Source organism: Camelus dromedarius, chromosome 9 (assembly GCF_036321535.1).
Source record: "Camelus dromedarius isolate mCamDro1 chromosome 9, mCamDro1.pat, whole genome shotgun sequence".
Classification (NCBI taxonomy): Eukaryota; Metazoa; Chordata; class Mammalia; order Artiodactyla; family Camelidae; genus Camelus; species Camelus dromedarius.
This window is the reverse complement of record NC_087444.1, coordinates 26,548,853-26,568,118: the sequence shown is the minus strand read 5'-3', so window position 1 is coordinate 26,568,118 and position 19,266 is coordinate 26,548,853. Positions and strand designations below refer to the sequence as shown.

The window sequence follows — 19,266 nt, the reverse complement described above, 5'->3', positions numbered from 1 at the left end:
TTGCCTTCAGTTTAGCATAAAATGCAGAACTTGCCACTTCCTAAGCATTTCAGTCATTGGAGGTTTTTCCTCCTAAGTATAGAAGTGAGCACCATGGACAGTTCCCCTTGGAGGGTTCATTGGTGGTTAACATCAGTAAAGCGAGGAAGGAGCTGGGGAAAGTTAACCAGCCAGTTAACCTGCCTGTGTTATCTGAAGGCTCATTGGTGCCCTCCAACTCTTCTTGAAAACAAAGTACTGTGTTGAACTATACGAAATTGTCAATTTCCAGTCATATTTGACGTACAGAAATGGAGCTTTCATGTGGTTCAGCCTAATAGATTAGTGGTTTGGGTTCTAAATACATACATTCCAATATAAAATATCTCTGATTATCCTTACAGATCCGGCTAAATGAAGATACCATCCAAGATGTTGTGCAGGCCGCAGACCTGCTGCTGCTGACAGATCTGAAGACCCTGTGCTGTGAGTTTTTAGAAGGCTGCATTGCTGCCGAGAACTGCATCGGGATCCGAGACTTTGCACTTCATTACTGCCTGCACCACGTCCACTACCTGGCCACCGAGTACCTGGAGACTCATTTCCGGGACGTCAGCAGCACAGAAGAATTCCTAGAACTGAGTCCTCAGAAGCTTAAAGAAGTGATTTCTCTTGAGAAGTTAAACGTTGGCAATGAAAGATACGTGTTTGAAGCAGTCATTCGATGGATAGCACATGACACAGAAATAAGAAAGGTACTTGCACTTCATAGCGGGATCTGACTTTGCCTTTTCACTTGCTCATTCATTTATTTGTTTATTTTTAATCCAAACTCAAGGTATTTTTTCATTCTCTTTCAACTTGAAAGACTGAAAGTTGTGATCTGAAAGATAACCTGTAAAGCATCTTCCCGTTGGATCACTAAAGCAGTTGGTTTTCCAGACCAGTCTGCCAAAGTCCATGTAACCCATAATACATCAATGAAAGTGTTCATACTTATAAGTAACATAATGTCCTCTGAATGTTGTTTTTAATGGGAAAATGTATTTCAGGCTTAAGCTGGAGAGTATAGCAATGCACCATGTACTCCTCACCCTAGCTTTGAGCATACTTCCCACTACAGTGTCGGGCTAACCCCTATAGGGTCTCTGATGCAGGCAGTGGGGTGAGGAAAGGGTGCGTGGAGTCCTGGCAGAGGGGTGAGGGGTGAGGGCCATAGGCTTTCCCTGGAGTGATTGACACCAGTCGAGGAGAAAGCGGATAGTATCCTGGAGTTTTCATGGCAATGCAGTTCCATTAGGAAGGTTCTAGGAGCGACAGCCTGGGAAGGAAGAGTCTTAGAGATTATCAGGCTTGAGATCCAAACTGATAATACATTGTTGGAGGGAGCAGACTCACAAGGCTTTACATCCACTATTTATAAATTAGAGACTGGCTTCAGTTACTGTATTCAAAATAAAGAAATGTATTAGGTTTCAGAGTGGCTTTCAGAATGCATAATTACATTTTTAATTGTTCTTAGTAACTCTTGACTTATGTTTTGATGATTATCTTGTAGTTTCTAAATTCTGCAAGCCCATGAGCACGTGCATTTAGAAACCACGTTTGTGACCTCAGCACAGTTGGTACAGTTAGCGTTCTGTCTTCCACACTGATGGTAAATTAGGGAGGGAGGCAGGGTTTCCATCTTGCTGCGACCACCAGAGTAACTTCTCTCTAACCCTTTTCTTGCCTTAAAGTGGTGAGGACGTGTGCGATGAAGTGGCTGGGAGGGAGACAAGAGGCACTTCATGTTTTGGTTAATCTGAACTTGATGCCGTAAGGACTGTTGGCCTTTATTACTCAGGTTGTAGAAGAGTTTATCTTAAATGACGATTTCAAAACCAAGACAGACTAGTCACCTTATGTATGTAGGATGCTGTAGTCTGTTGGGTCGAGTTTAATGATTAAGTTTGAAAAGTATATAATTCATATTATACATGTTAGATAATTTATAACAGTATTTACTGGAGGAATGATGATGATGATGATGATTATCAGGATTTGTGGGGGTGCTTTTTCAGATAATTTCCTGTAACATTAATGTTGATACATTTTCATTATCAAATCTACCATATTCTGTCACAATGTTGCTGTATATAATGCTTATTTTTAAATGTGATTTAACTCACAGCACATCCAAGTATGTGAAATACAGCAGCTCATAGCAGAGTTCTTCTAAGTTTCGCTTTGCTGTGGGAACCGTTTTGGGCGTGAAGAAAGCTGCTTGAAACTATGCAGTGATATATCAGATATAAATGTGAAGTGATGATTTTTTAAATTAAACTTTTGTTTATCAAAGCCATGGGAAGTAGAAGGAAAGGGGCCACTAAGCACATCCAGGCAGTATGGCCACTTACACCTGCAGTTGCGAAGCTGACTGTCAGTGTCAGCAATTTTACTTTCCCACAAGTCGGAAAACATATGTTCTAAAAACCGTGTCGCCTTTCCCTTGTGTGCACCCCATGCTCTGCCCTCCTCTGCAGGTCCACATGAAGGATGTTATGTCAGCGCTGTGGGTTTCAGGGTTAGACTCCAGCTACTTACGGGAACAGATGCTGAATGAACCGTTAGTCCGAGAGATCGTCAAGGAGTGCAGCAACATACCCCTGAGCCAGCCGCAGCAGGGTGAGGCCATGCTGGCCAACTTCAAGCCCCGGGGGTACTCAGAATGCATCGTGACCGTCGGTGGAGAAGAGAGAGTGTAAGTGTGGTTGTGAGCTGTTTGACTAGTGGTATAACGGAAGAGGGATTCCCACATAAACAAGAATTCATACATATTTTTCAATATCTAACACATAATAGCAGTAGATTTTTTTTAATGTTTGAAACATTGTTCAGAGCAGTAAAACTAGTCGTAGTTATTATAAGCAGAACTACATGAGACACATTAACCGCCAATCAATTATTTCCTTAGTTCACGGAAACCCACAGCAGCGATGCGATGCATGTGCCCACTCTACGACCCCAATCGGCAGCTTTGGATTGAGCTGGCGCCTTTAAGCATGCCGAGAATCAACCATGGAGTTCTCTCTGCAGGTACCGTGCTGTGGTCAACTTCACTTAAACACAAGAGCGAGGAATATGGAATTGCAGGGTTGTGCAGAATGACTCAAAACCTTTTAAAGATACAATTTTATTATCTCTCTGTGATGACAGTTTCAGGGGAGCTCTAGCTTTTAAGACTATGGTAAGAAAAGTGTCTGCTGTCAGTCTTTCTTGCTCCCGAGTCTTAAATACATAGCTAGTTTTAAGATATTAGTAGAGAAGCACTTTATTTGATGACTTAAATGGCAGAAGAGCAAAACTCAGTGACTGTTACCACCCCATTAGCTGTGTAATCACACCTGACACACAGAGTTTCTTTGCACCATGATAGTCCCCCATCTTGCAACTTGGAATTACAACTTGTAACTGTATTCAAAATAAAAGTGTCACGTAACAACAGGCATTTCACATGAAACTTCAGAAAGCATTACGTATATTGGTTACGGCTTAAAGTTATTTTACTATGGGAGTGTGTTTCACTTGAACTTTGCAAGTTCAGAAACAGCTTCACATTATTCAAAGCTCTCACCCCAGGAGGTGGTGGGAGAGCTTGTCCTGTCCACCTCTCTCTTCACCTTGAATCTGCCTTTTAAGGGTTCACCCCACTAGTACCATTTTCTTTAATTCAAATTATTGTCAGCAGTCCTCCTGAAACCCTTCTTTTATGGTCTCTGCTTGCCCACTAACATTACCTTAAAATGTTTAAGCTGTACCACACCATACCATATTTTACAAATGTCTAAAGCTATAGAATAGAAATAGAATCAATTTATGAGTTCTACAGTAAGTGTAGTATTTATCTGCAATAATCAGCTGGATGGAGTTGTGTAGCCAACAGGATGTGGGTCTGATTTCCCTGTTCTGTCTTCCCAGATTTAGCATCCTTAAATTTTCCTCCCATACTGTGTACACATGTGCACAATTTTCATGCACACCCACCACAAAAGTTCCTGTATCACTAATTGTCAGATTTCCTACAGGGGTTGGTGTTTCAGATACTTGATACAATGAGGGAATGAATTGTGTCCAGTTGTGTTGACCAAAGTCGTGAAATGATGGCATAATTCTATTTGTCCGGCCTGTTCCACACTTCTCTTTTCTGGCCTTTAAAAAAAAAAAAAAGTTTGACTTTCATTGTCACTCAGTTTTTCCCCTCTCTACCAGGTTAAAAGTTAAATTCTGTGTCTGTATTTCCTTGGAAGTTATCTTAGAATCCACAGCGTGTATTGTTAAGTTAGCAAAGTCTAAAGTTAATCAGTACATTTATACTCCATTTTTCATGTTCCACAGTTTCACGGTATTGAAATACATGACTATTTATAAGTAAATATTTACATATATACATATGTTCTGTTTATCTGTCTTACACATGTATCTGTAGATAGTATTCGTTTAGATTTATTCACATATTTACCACTTTCTTTGTTTTTCCCTCTTACTCCTCAGACTTTCCATCTAGGATCATTTTCCTTCTCTCTACAGTTCATCCTTTTGAATTTTCTTTAATGTGGGTCTACTGGTAGCAAATTCTTCCATTTGTTTGTCTAAAAATGTCATTATTTTGCCTTCATCCTTATTTTTGTTGGGTATAGAATTTTTGGTTGGCATCCACTATTTTTTATTTGTTTCATTTTGGTTTTTGTTTGGGTTTCTGGGGGGTGGGGAATAATTAGGTTGGTTTGTTTGTGTATGGAGGTACTAGGGCTTGAACCCAGGACCTCATGCATGCGAAGCACGCACTCTGCCACTGAGCTGTGCCCTCCCCCTGTTTGTCATCCACTACTGTTTAGCACACTGAAGATGTTTTTCCACTGACTTCTGTCCTTCATTGTTGAGTCCGTTGTCAGTCTCAAGCTCTATCTTCTCTGAGCTGTATTTAAGATTTTCTTTTTGTCTTTATTTTTCTGCCATTTCACTCTGGTGTGCTTAAGTGAATATTTTATTTGAGATTTTACCATATTTGTGGATTGTTGGGCATCTTGACTCTGTGGTTTGGCCTTTTCAGCAAATCTGATTTCTTACTCGTGTGTCTTCACATGTTGTCCTTGCTCTGTTCTCTCTCCCTCTGCCTTTGGAAGTCAGATTAAACATAACTAGACCTTTTTACTCCATCCTCTGCCCGCTACCTTTTTTGTTTTGTTTTTCATCTTTTGCCTCTCCTTGTTGCCTTCTTTGTGATTTCTTTTGATGTATTTTCCATTTAATGAATTTTTTCTTTAACTGTGACGAGTCCGCCATTAAATCTATCCATTGAATTTTATCTACTTCCATCTTTTATTATTTCTAGAAATTATCTTTAAATTTTTTTTTCAAATCTGCTGTTTCACTGCTGTAGTCCATGCTATAGAGTTATCTTCAATTTGTCCTTTATTTTTTAAACAAAGTAAGCATTGTTGTTTTATCATCTTTCTGATTATTCTCCTATTTGACATTTGAAACCTTTGCAAGACTACTTACTATTTTCCACTTCTGCTGGTTCTTCGCAGAGTCTAGTTCCTTTGTCTAACTGAGTATCTTTGTCCAGGTGCTGATCATTTTATTAAAACTTATTTATGGGAATAATTTGATGTTTTAAAATCTTAGAATGTTAGACTCTAAAACTCAGATAAAGGTGCTTTCTTCCATGGAAGTTTTGCATTTGTTTCTGCCAGTTGCCTGAAAATGCTACTAATTTGTAATTACTGAATATCAAATTCAAATGTTGAGATTTCCTAGACGAGCAAGGAGATTTAAATCTGGCTTCCAGTTCTAGTTGGTCTTCATCCTGAGGATTAGAACTTGGAGAGCCTCTCCTGCCAGAAGCCACACTCTCTGTGGGCCTGGGATTTAGATTTCTGTCTTTTTTCATCCCTAAAAGCCATTAAAAGAAAAACTGAGTTTTTCCCGGATGGCTACATGCCCTCAGAGCTAAATGGTTTCCATGCATGGTAACCTCTCTAGGGCCCACGTTCCCCTTTAGTTTCACCGTATTGTCTTGTTGGCTTCTTCTCCTTTAAGAAGACTATTTTATTTAAAAAATGTTCTATCTAACTAGATAAAACATTTTTAAAACAAAGTAGTCTTGAAGTGTTGGTAGAATAACCTAAACTACCATTACCCAAGTTAGGAAGTTCAAAAATTATGTGCACACTGGTGTCCGGACCTGAGTGTTCCTGGGGTCTTGGATGTGTAGATATGGGCTGTGGTTCAGATGCTGTGCGAGACTCATGGAGCCTGGGGGCAGAATAAATGTGCTGAGACAACGCAGAGTCGCTCGGTGACCAGGTGGGTGGTGTCAGTGGTCCTTTTAAGCTGCAGGGTAGTGGGAATCTGCTCAGAGACCCCAGGTGAAGGAAAACGGTCATAGTGACTCAGAGATTTGGCTCCATCACCAGGGATCGAGTGAAATATGATAAAGATCTCAAGTCCATTGTTGTCAGAGCAGCTTTCTCCACATACTGTCTCTACAATGACGGCATTTATATTTCCCAGGAGATGGGTGTTAAAAACACGTTTCAACTTTCTTGTGTGTCTCCTTTGATTTTTGCAGAAGGCTTTTTGTTTGTATTTGGGGGCCAGGATGAAAACAAGCAGACCCTGAGCTCAGGAGAAAAGTATGACCCGGATGCAAATACATGGACTGCGTTGCCACCGATGAACGAGGTAAAATACTGCTTTTTAAATTTGTTCGATGTGTTTCTTTTTTTTCCCTTTAGCCCTTTTGTTTGTTTTGCAAAAGAAGTAGCAGCCCTGCCAACCCCACCCCCACCCCACCTAGTGCCCACCCTCCTGGTGCTCCTCTCTGTGCATTCCCTCTGCTCAGTCTGGCCTCCCTGCAGTTTCTCAGCCCTTCTAGAAGTGCGCTGGCTTCCAGACCCTTGCCAGGACCTTTGCCAGATGCCATGTGGCATGCCGCTTCCTTCCTTCCTTCCTTTGGTGTTTGTCCCGGTAGCTCCTTCCCAGTGAGGCCTCCCCCGGCCCCTGGCTCCCCACTTTCTCCTCTCCTGCTTCCTTTCTCTTCATACCCTGGAGGGTCTGTTTGAATCATTCGTACATCCTTTCAGATGGCAGGGGATTTTGTCTGTCTGTCCGGTACTCTCTCTTCCATGCTAGAGTCATGCTGGGCACAAAGGAAGTACCATGCATGGATGAGTGTGCCACACCTCGGGCTTGCTCGCTCCAGACAGTCCCCCGCCGGGTCCTCCCCAGCCTCTCCCAGCCACAACAGCCCTCTTGCCACAAATCTTCCTTGTCTTTCACACCTTCACTTGGAACCACTTTCTGCCCATTGCTGTACAAAGATCATTTTATTGAACCGGAAGGCAATAGTTCTTTTTCTTGCTGTGAGCTGTTTTGAGTAGAAAGTGATGGTTCTGCCAGTGAATTCACCATGCGTGTAATTTGCTAGTTCTGGGAAATTCCTGGATGGGGTTCTCTGTCCATTGTGATGGAGAGTGAGCTACTAGGGAAGTCTTCAGAAATATTTAAGAGAGATGGTTTTGAGCCTGGCACCTCCTTGCTGGAATGCTGGGATATAGTGATATAAGTCATTTTTATTAAATGTATGAATATCAGTTTTCAGTCTGATTAGTTGGCGTTTTGTCTAAGATCTTTGATGTCTTTTCAGGCAAGACACAACTTTGGAATCGTGGAGATAGATGGAATGCTATACATTTTAGGAGGAGAAGATGGTGAAAAAGAGCTGATTTCCATGGAATGTTATGATATTTATTCTAAAACCTGGACAAAGCAACCTGATTTGACCATGGTTAGAAAGGTGAGAACTATTACCTTGTGATAACTGAGTCACAAATTGGGCTTTAAAGTTACTGTTGCTTCATTTCCTACATATGCCTTTTAGTACAATTGGCAGTGTTAAGAGAATTCACACCCTAGAGTTCTGTCTCTGTTGGTAGCTTGCCTTCACTGTCATCAGCCTTAGCACCAAGATGGGAAGCTGTGTGTGTGAGAGGTTACCCCAGCAGTGGACTCTGGGCAGGACCACTGTGTCCAGGGTCTACACCTGATAAGTGCCTTGTGATGGCGCTAGCCCAGGAGCCAGATCTCCCAAGCCTGTTTTCTTAATCATCATGCAGGACTGGGGAGAAACGTTAATCCGAAGGTACTCCTTGCACAGTGAGCAGACACATGGCTCACGTGAGCTGCTTAGTGCTTGGTCAGTATTTATATTCTGGGTGGCGGCAGGAAGTCCATCGTCAGGCCAGGGCTTTGTCCAGTGCCCTAGGCGTTCACTCATAACATGATCGCTCAGTGTCTGTGCCTTTCAACTGACTTACTCGGGGCAGGAATCGAGTGACATCTTGGCTCCTTGGAATCTGCATCTTGGAATCTTCACATAGTGGTGAAAGAATGGAAAGACTGGAAAGGTCCTTTAAAAATTAGGATTATTTACTTATCTCACTTAGTGGAATAGTATTAGGTAGTGTTACTCCTCAGAAAAGGATTAACTCTAGGAGTCTTCCCTTGGCCTTCTCAGTTTTAAAGCCCCGTGTTGTCGTATTAGAAGAAACCATAGTTTTGCTGTTAGCAGTCAAATCGTTTTCCGGACGTCTCCCCAGGCTCTCTAGCCAAGTTAGTATTCACTCATCCGACTTTAATAATTAATGTTTCCTTCCCCACTGTTGCTTTCTCCTTTCAGATTGGCTGCTATGCGGCTATGAAAAAGAAAATCTATGCCATGGGTGGAGGCTCATACGGAAAACTGTTTGAATCTGTGGAGTGTTACGACCCGAGGACCCAGCAGTGGACGGCTATCTGTCCCCTAAAAGAGAGGAGGTGGGAGAACGCGATGTGGACTGTGCAGAGTCCCCTTCTCCTGGCTTTTGCTTTGCCCTCCTTTCGAACTCATCTTTTATTACTTGGCTTGGCATTTGGTTTATATGACACGAAACGAATAATCCATTTCCTGAAAAGGGAAGGCCCACGTATTTGTGAAACATTGACCTGCCCCGGAGCTACAACACGCGTAAGAGGAATTAGGGAATCAGGTCTTGGGTGGTGAGTCCAGTACTGAGTGTGCTCTCTCTGTGTGGCCTTTCAGGTTTGGAGCAGTAGCCTGTGGAGTCGCCATGGAACTGTACGTATTTGGGGGAGTCAGAAGTCGCGAGGACATCCAGGGTGGCGAGATGGTAACTTGCAAGTCGGAATTCTACCACGATGAGTTTAAAAGGTAATTTTGAATGATTTCATATAGCCTCTGCAACTTTTTTTTTTATGCTTTCAGAGTCATGTTGTAGCTTTCTTTAGTTTTGTTTTCAAATTCTTTCAATGAATTATCTGTTTAGGAGGTATGTCTAATGCATACTAGATACTTACTCAGTGACTTTAGAAGTATTGGTAACTCATAGGAAAACCATCAGAAAATGTTTCTAAAATTTGGGTCGGACCTTGACACTTTTGTTAGCTTTTAGGAGAAAGTTTAAACTCCTTAACTTAGCATGTATGGCCTTTTGTGATATGGCCTGTGGCTACTCTTTCTGCTGCTCTTCAACCCAGATGCTTCCCTTGAGTCCCACTGAGTGACTTTTCCTCCAACACGTGTTACGATTGTCTCAGCTCCTCACTTTTGTACTGTTCTTTTTGCCTAAAATTTCCTGTCCCACGTTTACCCAGTTAACTTGGCCTCTTCCGAAACGCTGCTTAATTATTGTCAGTAGTCAGAGAAGGCCTGAGTTGGGCTCCTCAGTCTGTGATTCCATAACACCTCTGTCTCAGGTTGCAGTTGTTAACCACACGCTCCTCAGCTTTGCAGCCTAGCTTCTAGCATTGTGCTTGGCCTATATCAGATGCTCAAAAAATGTGCTGTCAGGTTCTTAAAACATTTGCCAGGATGCCCTCCCGTCGGGTGGAGTCAGCAGCGTCCTTCCAGCCTCCTCCTTCTCCCTCCTCTCACACGTTTTATTGTTGTAACCACTAAACAATATTTTTACTGCAGTAATATGTTCACATCCTACAGGGAGACTGTCATGCTGACGTTAATCTTGTGATAACATTTCAACTGTGTTACCAGGAGGTGGCACCATAACATAATGTTTCATTTCATGCAATTTTTCCCCCCTTTTTTTATTGATGTATAGTCAGTTTACAATGTTGTGTCAATTTCTGGTGTACAGCAAAATGTTTCTGTCATACTTACACATACATATATTCATATTTCAGATTATTTCAGATTAGGGCAAACAATGAGCAGTTACCAAGATTTTAGAATTATATATACATGGTACCTAGCTTTTCATGTATTTTAAATTTAGGATATTTGCATAGCCTTTGTTTTTCTTCAGTTACAGGGGGCCGACTTTATCAGACAAAGTGTGAGAACAGTTTTGAGAATGCTTGCTCTGGTAAGGGTGTGGGAATTTCCCTTACTTAATATATTATTACTGTGAGGGCTGACTGTTCAAAGTATGAAGTAGCCCATTAATTTCCTGTCCAAATGAACTTGAGATGGCCTGCCCAACTTCATTAACCAAGCAGCGGTCAGCACGTTTGGTTTCTGATAAAATATTGATGTAAGTCTTTCTCATCGTCAGTGAATTACTGTTGGGGCAGTGTGAGCAAGAGAGCCGTAACTCACCTGCTGGAGTAGTCGTGGTTGCTTTCTGTTTTACCATTTTTTTTTGTCCCTATTTTGACTGTATAAGACTTAAGTCTGGCTGTAAAGTTTTCAGCCTGCCCTCAGTATGCTATAAATTGTTAGAACCTTTATGTTTCTATCATATTTGTAGTTGATAAGCTTTACATAGTTAAGTGTATGACTTGCTTTCAGTTCTTAATTGTTAAACATTAAAGTATTGCTTTTTCCTTGCTATTTAGAAGCACTTCCAAATAAAACTCACAGGAAGGAACTCCTCTCTCCTCCGGTTTTTAGTTTCCCTATTTCTAAGCTCTCCAATGTTAGTTGATAAATAGGCTGAAGAAAGCTTAATTTCTGTTGTCAAAATACAGGATTCTTGTTTAGATGACACTAAACACATATATAACACAAAGTGCTGTGTATTAACCCACTTAACTCATTTAATCTTCAAAACAACTCTTGGAGATACTGGTACTCTTTTTATCCCTGTTTTGCATTTGAGGAAACCAGAACACAGAGATGTTAAGTAATGTGCCAAAGGCACGCAAGTAGCAAGCGGCAGAGCTGGGATCTGAACTAAGGCATTCTGGCCCCAGGGTCCACCTTTTCAGCTACCAACAGGCTGTCCCATAAATATCTGCAAAAGGGAAAAAAAAAAAATATATATATATATATATACACACACACATAAGTGTGTGTGTGTGTGTATAGTGTATTTCTTTAAAGAGCAGATGTTTCCAAATGTGTTATATTTGCATATTCTGGAAACAGTTGCCAGATGAGCCGACTGTATTAGATTGGAGACCATTTATTGTTTTTAAGCAATCTCTTGTCTTTCCTGTCTTTGTTCCCTATTTTTAGGTTAAAATTTTCCTGGAAAAATGCCATATCTTATTATTTTCTATGTTTTTGACTAAAAACAAAACTGTTTGAAGGAAAGCAAGAAAATTGCCATTACTTACACCAAATCATCATTTAACAGCTTCATGTCCCGGAGGACACTGCGTCTGTTTCTCTTCCTTTTATCCTTGCTTTTTTACCATCTTCTTAGTGATCTGTATTTTTTAAAAAAAGTCATCTTTGATTCTCTTGTGCTTCACACCTCATGAGATGCCAAGTCTTATTTTTTTTAACCCGTCACATTTTTCACATTCACCCTTTTACTTCTCTGGCCCTACTCCAGTGCGTTCACTCTTCCATACGTGCAGTGCCATTAGCCTTCTCACCAATCTCCTCTAATACTTTCGCCTACTTGTGCTTTTGAGAGATTACTCTGACTTCGGTCATTTTATCCTGATAGAAATTCTTCGTATTTCCCTATTGCTTTCCAAATAAAGATAATAGTATTTAGCTTCCTACTCGGGGTCCTCCATGATTTGAGGTTGAGAAAAATGTTCCACCATTTTCAGTTTCTCCCTTTCCCATGTTCCGTACTCCAGCTTGCTTCTCATAACCATCCTGGGTTTTACTGCCTTTGTGCATTTGCTCAGCCTAGATACCCTCTCCCTTTCATTTTTATAGGTAAATCATGTTAACTATTCAAGTTTCATCTTTTGATGGCTGAATGTATATTTCTGAATCCCCACATGGCTCTCTGACCTGTGGGTTGGGGACCATTATGGTAGGAAGGGTTGAGTGGAGGCCACCAGAACTTTCCCTCCGTGCCAAGGTAGAAAACCAGAAGTAACATTGCACCCTGAGAAATGTGCAGACATCAGTGTCACCATCAGAGACTGGAAAATGCAGAAGTAGTGAGTGCTACCTTGTCACACCCCTGCTTCATTCACTTAGAAAAAGTAGAAAAGTCAGGTGGATTTTGGAAAATAACTGAATTTTCTTAAACCTAATCAGGCAGTTAGGCTGATCACAGAATCAGTCCCAGGGATAGTATTTTTATGCAGCACCATCCCTGGCCTTGGTGTGCTGCTGCTGGCCTGGCTGATGCTTTTCTTCACACCAGTTTGCAGGGAACACCAGGAGCCATTCCTTTTGCCTGGTGGGACCACCAGTAGCCCTGCACAGTCTTGCCTCAGGACTGTGTCAGTTCCACGGTCTGCCACATATTATTAGTCGCCAGAGATTTTGATCTCCTTGATGTCCCATGAAACATCTGGTTGGTCTGCCCCTTGACCACATGATGCTGTTTGGATCTGATGATTGGAAAGTAGCAGGTACCACACATGCCTTTGTAAGACATGATCAAGAGGCTGGGAGACGAACCCCACTCCTGGCCGATCTGTTTCCACCCTGGTGCAGTCAAGAGACAGAAACCACATCAATAATCTGAACAGGGAAAATTCAATATACGTAATTATTAACTAGTAAGAGTGATTAGCTGCTGACAGGTGAGAGGGGACTGATGAATGCAGAAATAGCCAATGAAGGAAGTGCAGCTACAGCCTTTAGGACTGAAGAAAATACCCTAGGAAGGAGCAAACTGGGAAGGGCCCTCCCCACCCTGCAAGGCTGGGATTCAGTTCAGTGGAGGAGGGTGTGCTGTGGCCCACGATGTGGCAGAGCCCTGGGGTGCCGACACCGGAGGTGGTGCACAGGAAGCTGCTTGCTGGATGGCAGAGGACCTTGCTGAGCAGAGCACCTCTGGGGCTACTGCACACAGGAGGTGGCAGAGCAGTAGGAGGAAGAAAAAGGCCACTGACGTCAGGGAAGGCCTTTCCGCTCCCCAGCCTTGCTGTCCTCCGGCGCCCTCTATTGGCAGAGCCTGCCACTGCACCCACCCATCTTCTCTAAACCAGCTATGTATTGATGTTAATTTTCTCCGTGTTTTCTGTTTCATTGGTTTCTCTTGTCTGTATTATTTCCTTCCTTTTACTTACTTTGGGTTTATTTTGTCCTTCCTCTTCTAGTTTCTTCAGGTAGCATATTAGATTTTTAAACTTTCTCTGCTGCAGTCTGTCTTTTCCTCATGAGCTTGTTTTCCTTTCCCTTACTGAGTGAGCACAGTCATGGTAGCTGCGTTCAAGTCCCTGCCTAGTCGATAATCCCAGCACCTGAGTCATCTCAGAGTTGGCATCTGTGGACTGTGTATTTCCTTGGGAAGGGGTTCTCATTTTCCTGGCTCTCCTTTTGTTGAATAATTCTGGACTGCATCGGGGCACTGTGAATGGGACATTGTTGAGACCCTGCAGTCTCTTCTGTTGCTTCGGAGGGCTTCTCCGAGCATTTGGTGGGCAGTGGACCTGGTTAGACTCCTGCGGCACTGTCACACCCGTGGTGGGCAGCAGCCCGGACCTCAGTTCAGTTCCTGAGCCTCAGGTACAAACATTCGTGGACCCAGTGTCAGTCGGACTGGCAGCAGGGGGTGCGCATCACTTTAGGGGCTCTTCTGTACCTCCTGTCTTCCTGAGACCCCTGTACACCTTGGTGGTCCTTGTTGCCCCAAGACACTCTCCCCTGACGCAGTGGCAGGGTTTTCTCCAGGGGTTTTGCTACCCAGAGCTGCCAGCCCCAGGCTGCCTTGGGCCAGAGCTACCAAAGAACTGGAAACTCACTCCACATGGGGTGCTTGTTCAACTTTCAGCTTCTTACCCAAATCTGCCTGCTTCTGCTCAGTCTCCAGAGTCCTCAGGCAGTTGTCTTTTGTATTTTTTTCCAGAGTTCATACCTGTGACTTGCAGGAGGCTCAGCTTGTTAAGAGCGTCTTCCTCCAGGAGGCCAGACCCTCCCTGAAGCTCCCACCCCCCTTCCCCTCCTCTCCCTCTGTGGCCTCTCCCACGCGCTTCTCTCTGGCTCTCCTTGCCTGTCTTCCCCTCCAACTCTGCTCTCTCTGAAGCTTGCCAGTAAGATCCATGCTGTATTTTTTTACATAAGATTGATTTTATATATTGAAAAATTGCATGCTTAGCATGCACGAGGTCCTGGGTTCAATCCCCAATACCTCCTCTAAAAATAAATAAATAAACCTAATTACCTCCCTGTCAAAAAATAAAATTAAATCAAGTTAAAAAAGAATGAAAACTGAACATTGCAAAGAGAGAGTATATCTTATTACAAGTTTATGGAATACTTCAAAAAATCATGATCAGAAATAAATTTAAAAAGTAACAATAACAAAGCCAAATGCAAATATTTTAAAAATAATTTGTGATTAACATCAGAAATTATATTAACAATTAACTAAATACAAATTATAAAATTTATAAAATCAGAAATTTCCAAACTATATGGAACTACTAAAGTTGTATTCAGTGGCTTTACATGCTTAAATTTTTTTTATTTTTTAGGTATGGATTTTTTTTTATTTTATTTGTATTGAAGTGTAGTTGATTTACAATGTTAGTTTCAGTTGTATAGCAAAGTGATTCAGTTACACATACATTTTTTTTCAGATTCTTTTCTGTTATGTTATTACAAGAAATTGAATATAGTTCCCTATGCTATATAGTAGGTCCCTGTTGTTTATCTACTTTATATGTAGTAATGTGTATCTGTTAATCCCAAACTCCTAATTTATGTCTCCCCTGTGATCCATGGTGTATTTTCAAGTTTCCTTTGTGATGGGGGCTTTCTTAATTCTGAGTTACCAGAGGACCCATCATTGTAGCTTCCAAGTCCTGATAAACCCATGTTGGAAAACTGTGTAATAAAGGCATAATATTGCCTTGCCCTTTGCAAAAATTACTACTACTTAATTGACAGCTGCCATGCACTAGACACTATGCAAAGTACTTTACATTGGCTGTTCCACTTCATCTTCACAACAGTCATCTGAGGTTGGTGATAGTGTCCCCACCTTACAAATGACCAGAGACTGGGTTAGATAAATTGTCCAAGGTCAACAAGGGATAAATGGTAGAGAAAGGAGTGAAAAACTACAAGCCTTTTGTACCATTTCATAAGCAGCCACTAAACACACGATCCTTTTAATTCTCATATTTTATTTATTTACTTTGAAGTCTCAGCACTACAGAAAGTAGATCACCTCAAATTATTTTCCTGAAACCCAGGAACTCTGAATCATTTGCCATACTTTGATCAAATTTGGTACCGTCTACATAGACCAGTTTCTTTGGTTTTGTTGAATTATTCCAGGGAGGAATTACGTTGAATTCTCAACTCTGCAAAATTATTCTGGAATGTCCTTGCATTGTGATGTGTTCTTTCAGTAGACAATCTAGTTGTATACGTCTTAATTCAGAAGTGTCCTTGTGAGTGCACGTGAGACCCTGTTGATGGACTTTCTGGAAGAAGAGCTGTCTTCCTCTTTGGGGTTATCCTGGGTGTGGCTCAGCTGTGGACCTGGCAGGGGGATACTCATCAGCTTTATTTGATTCAGGACCTGGGAAGAATTTAAATGTCAAGGTTTAGTTATTAATGTTTAGCCCTGAAGGCATAAAATATGAGTAAGCCAGTTATTATATTGTGGATATTTTTCAGACTTATTTCTTTCAAAGACCTGTTCAGGTCCCCATTTTCACTTTGCAGTGAGAGCTCTTAGATTTTCCCCCTTTCCTATTTATTAGAAGCATCTTGGAGGCAGGGGCCAAACTGTCCCAGCAAACTGCTTGATACCAGTCAGCATCCAGATGTTAAAGGAATCAAATTCTAGGTGAAGGTACTCAGAAGTATGGCCACTTTATAGCAGCCTTGCTGTATTATCTTGGACAAATCATTCTGCTCCTGTGTTTCATGGAATTCAAAATATGGAAGCTACTACTTTAGAACAGTCTGAGAAGAGTATTCATTGCAATAAAAGTTTTGTTCTTAGTGAAATAATTTTCTGTTTGTATTTAACACCACGATGCTGCAGACCTTAGCCTCTGGCTTCTTGGACACTTGGAGGCGTAATGCTAGGGACTCGGGAACAGGTCCGGTGCCCCTGTGGGCTCCAGTGGTGAGTGTGGGCCTAGACGCTGGTCATTCTGAAGGGTTTCGCTACGTTCCCAAAGTCTGATCCAGGTCTGCAATGACCTGGCTCTGCCTTTAGCTATTGAAGGGAAATTGTTTGGTCAAATTACCATAAGTGAACATTATTACATAGCAGAGTTTAGCTTGTTTTTATTTTTGTTTAAAGAAAAAAAAAAACCTTTTATTTTGGAATAATTTTATATTTGTAGAAAAGTTACAGAAATAGTCACAGTGGAGGATAAGAATATAGCTCAATTAGTAGAGTGTGTGCTTAGCATGCACGAGGTGCTGGGTTCAAGCCCCAGTGCCTCTATTAAAAAATAAATAAACCAATAAACCTAACTACCCCCCCCAAAAAAATCTTAAAAAAAAAAATCTTTGATTCTACTAAAAAAAGAGTTCCCATAAACCATTCCCCACCTTTCCTATTTTTAACACCTTACGTACCATAGTACAGATATCAAAACCAGGATATTCACGTTGGCATAGTATTATGAAGTAAACTACCAGCGTTATTCGAATCTTCACCAGCTCGTCCACTACCTTTTTGCCCTCTGCTCCAGGATCCGATCCAGGATCCCACGTTGTTTCAGTTGTTGAGTTTGATTAGTCTCCTTTAATTTGTGGCGGTGCCTCAGTCTTTCCTCGTCTTCATGACCTTGATATCCTCGAATGTTATTGGTCAGTTTTTACTAGGATGTCTCTTAATCTGGGTTTGTCTCGTGACTTCTCGCAATGAGGCTGAGGTTACGCGTTTGGGGTAGGAATCCCTCAGGAGTGCAGCTGTGCCCTTCCCCGCCCCGCGTCGGGAGAGCCTCTTGTTGGTACGTCTCCTTACGGTGATGCTCATCCCGATGGCCTGGTGGAGGTGGCGTCTGTAAAGTTACCACGTCTCCCTTCGTAATGAGTGACTGTCTTGGAAGAGATAACTTGTTTCTCCTTAAACTTTCACCATGAGTTTAGCACCGTCAGTGGACTAACCTTCCTGTCATTACTACTTCGGTGTTTTGTTTGCTAAATGGCAATTTTTCTGTCCCCCATTCCTCCTACATATGTCTACTGGAGTTCTGTAGAGAAGACTTGTCCTTTCTCCTTGTTGTCTTTTTTTTTTTTTTTAATGTATTGAGTCATTTATTTATATCAGCACGGACTCCTGGGTATTTGTTTATTCTATGAGTTACGCATCCAGTACTATCATTATTTATTTTGTTACTCAGATTGTTCCAGCTGTGGCCATTGGGAGCTGCTGCATGTCGGCTCCTGTGTCCCTGTGACACACCCCGTCCCTTTTTAAGTCCTTCCTGTCTGGCAGCTCATCGTATATTTTCTGTCTCAGCTGTGGAATCAGCCACTTCTTCACGGAGCCCTGGATCCTTTTTGTGCTTATTAAATTGATTTTCAGCAGAAATGCCAAGGCAGTTTACTGGGGGAAAGAAACGTCTTTTCAGCAAATGATGGTGAAAAAACTAGATACCTGTATGAGGGGGGGAAAAAAGGACTTTGACTCATATCTCATACCATACACAGAAATTAACTTGAAATGTATCATAAGACCTAAATGTAAAAACTGAAATAATAAGTTTTCCAGAAATTTTAATTTTAAAAAATCTTTGCCAGCTTGAACTAGGCAAAGATTTCCTAGCAGGACACAGAAAGCATGAACTATAAAAAGAAAAAAAAAAAGGATGAAAAGGAATTCATCAAAAATAAAAACTGCTGTTCCTCAAAATTCTCCCTTACAATAATGGAAAGACAGTCTATGTGCTGAGGAAAATATTTGTGATACACATATCTAACAAAGGGCTTGTATCCATGAAACAGAAAAAATCTTAAAATTCAATAAGAAGACAGAAAACCCAATTTGAAATATGAGCAAATCTTTGGGCATGAAAGTAGACATATAAAATGCCCAGTAAGCACGTGCAGACATACCCAGCATCACTGGTCTACAGGGAAGAGCACACCACTAAAATGGCTAAAATGAAAGACTGACAGTACCAAGAGCTGACAGTAGTCACAAGCAGCTGGAGTTCTCATACTCTGCTCATTGGCATGCAAAATGGCACAGTACTTTGGAAAACAGTGCTCATTTTCTTATCAAAGGAAATATGCCTTCAAGCAGTTAACCAAGCAATTCCATAACATAAGCCCACAAAATATCTTTGCACTCTAATGTCCAAAACAGCTTTAATTCTCAATAGCCAAACACCAGAGGCTACCCAAGTGCACGTGAGTAGGTGAATGGTTAACAAATTGTGATACACCTGGGTAATGGAATGCTAATTAAAATAAGGAGAGGTGAAATACTGATGCAAGCCACAGCAGGGATCAGTCTCAAACACCATGCTGAGCAAAAGAAGCAGACTGAAAAGTGCATACTTTTTATGATTCAATATATGCAGCGTTCTGGTGCAGTCAGAACTAAATCCACAAGTGAATCCACAGTGACGGGGAGGAAATGAACGAGTGGTTCCCAGGAAGTGGAGTGTGGGGGCCGTGCCTCCTACTGTTGGGGCCCCCAGATTTTGTCGGCTCAGTCTGCCTAGATGTTGCGATGGTCCTTGCGACCTCCTTCATTTGTCCCTCTGTTTATTTTCAGGTGGATCTATCTTAATGACCAGAATTTGTGCATCCCCGCCAGTTCCTCTTTTGTGTATGGAGCTGTGCCCATAGGAGCCAGTATTTATGTGATCGGAGATCTTGACACAGGTCAGAGGGGTACAGGGATTTGGTTGACGTCGTTTCCCCGTGGCTCCGAGGCA

General features: G+C 41.7%; 1 protein-coding gene across 1 annotated transcript in view; it reads left to right on the top strand.

Annotated features, from left to right (window-relative positions):
• GAN (gigaxonin) overlaps positions 1-19,266 on the top strand; it is a 58,834-nt gene that overhangs the window by 26,690 nt on the left and 12,878 nt on the right. The window contains exons 3-10 of the mRNA XM_031458005.2: positions 384-734; positions 2,505-2,722; positions 2,936-3,057; positions 6,596-6,708; positions 7,673-7,822; positions 8,705-8,841; positions 9,107-9,235; positions 19,104-19,213. Of these exons, the coding sequence (XP_031313865.1) occupies positions 384-734; positions 2,505-2,722; positions 2,936-3,057; positions 6,596-6,708; positions 7,673-7,822; positions 8,705-8,841; positions 9,107-9,235; positions 19,104-19,213 (1,330 nt within the window). The remainder of the gene's footprint in view (positions 1-383; positions 735-2,504; positions 2,723-2,935; positions 3,058-6,595; positions 6,709-7,672; positions 7,823-8,704; positions 8,842-9,106; positions 9,236-19,103; positions 19,214-19,266) is intronic.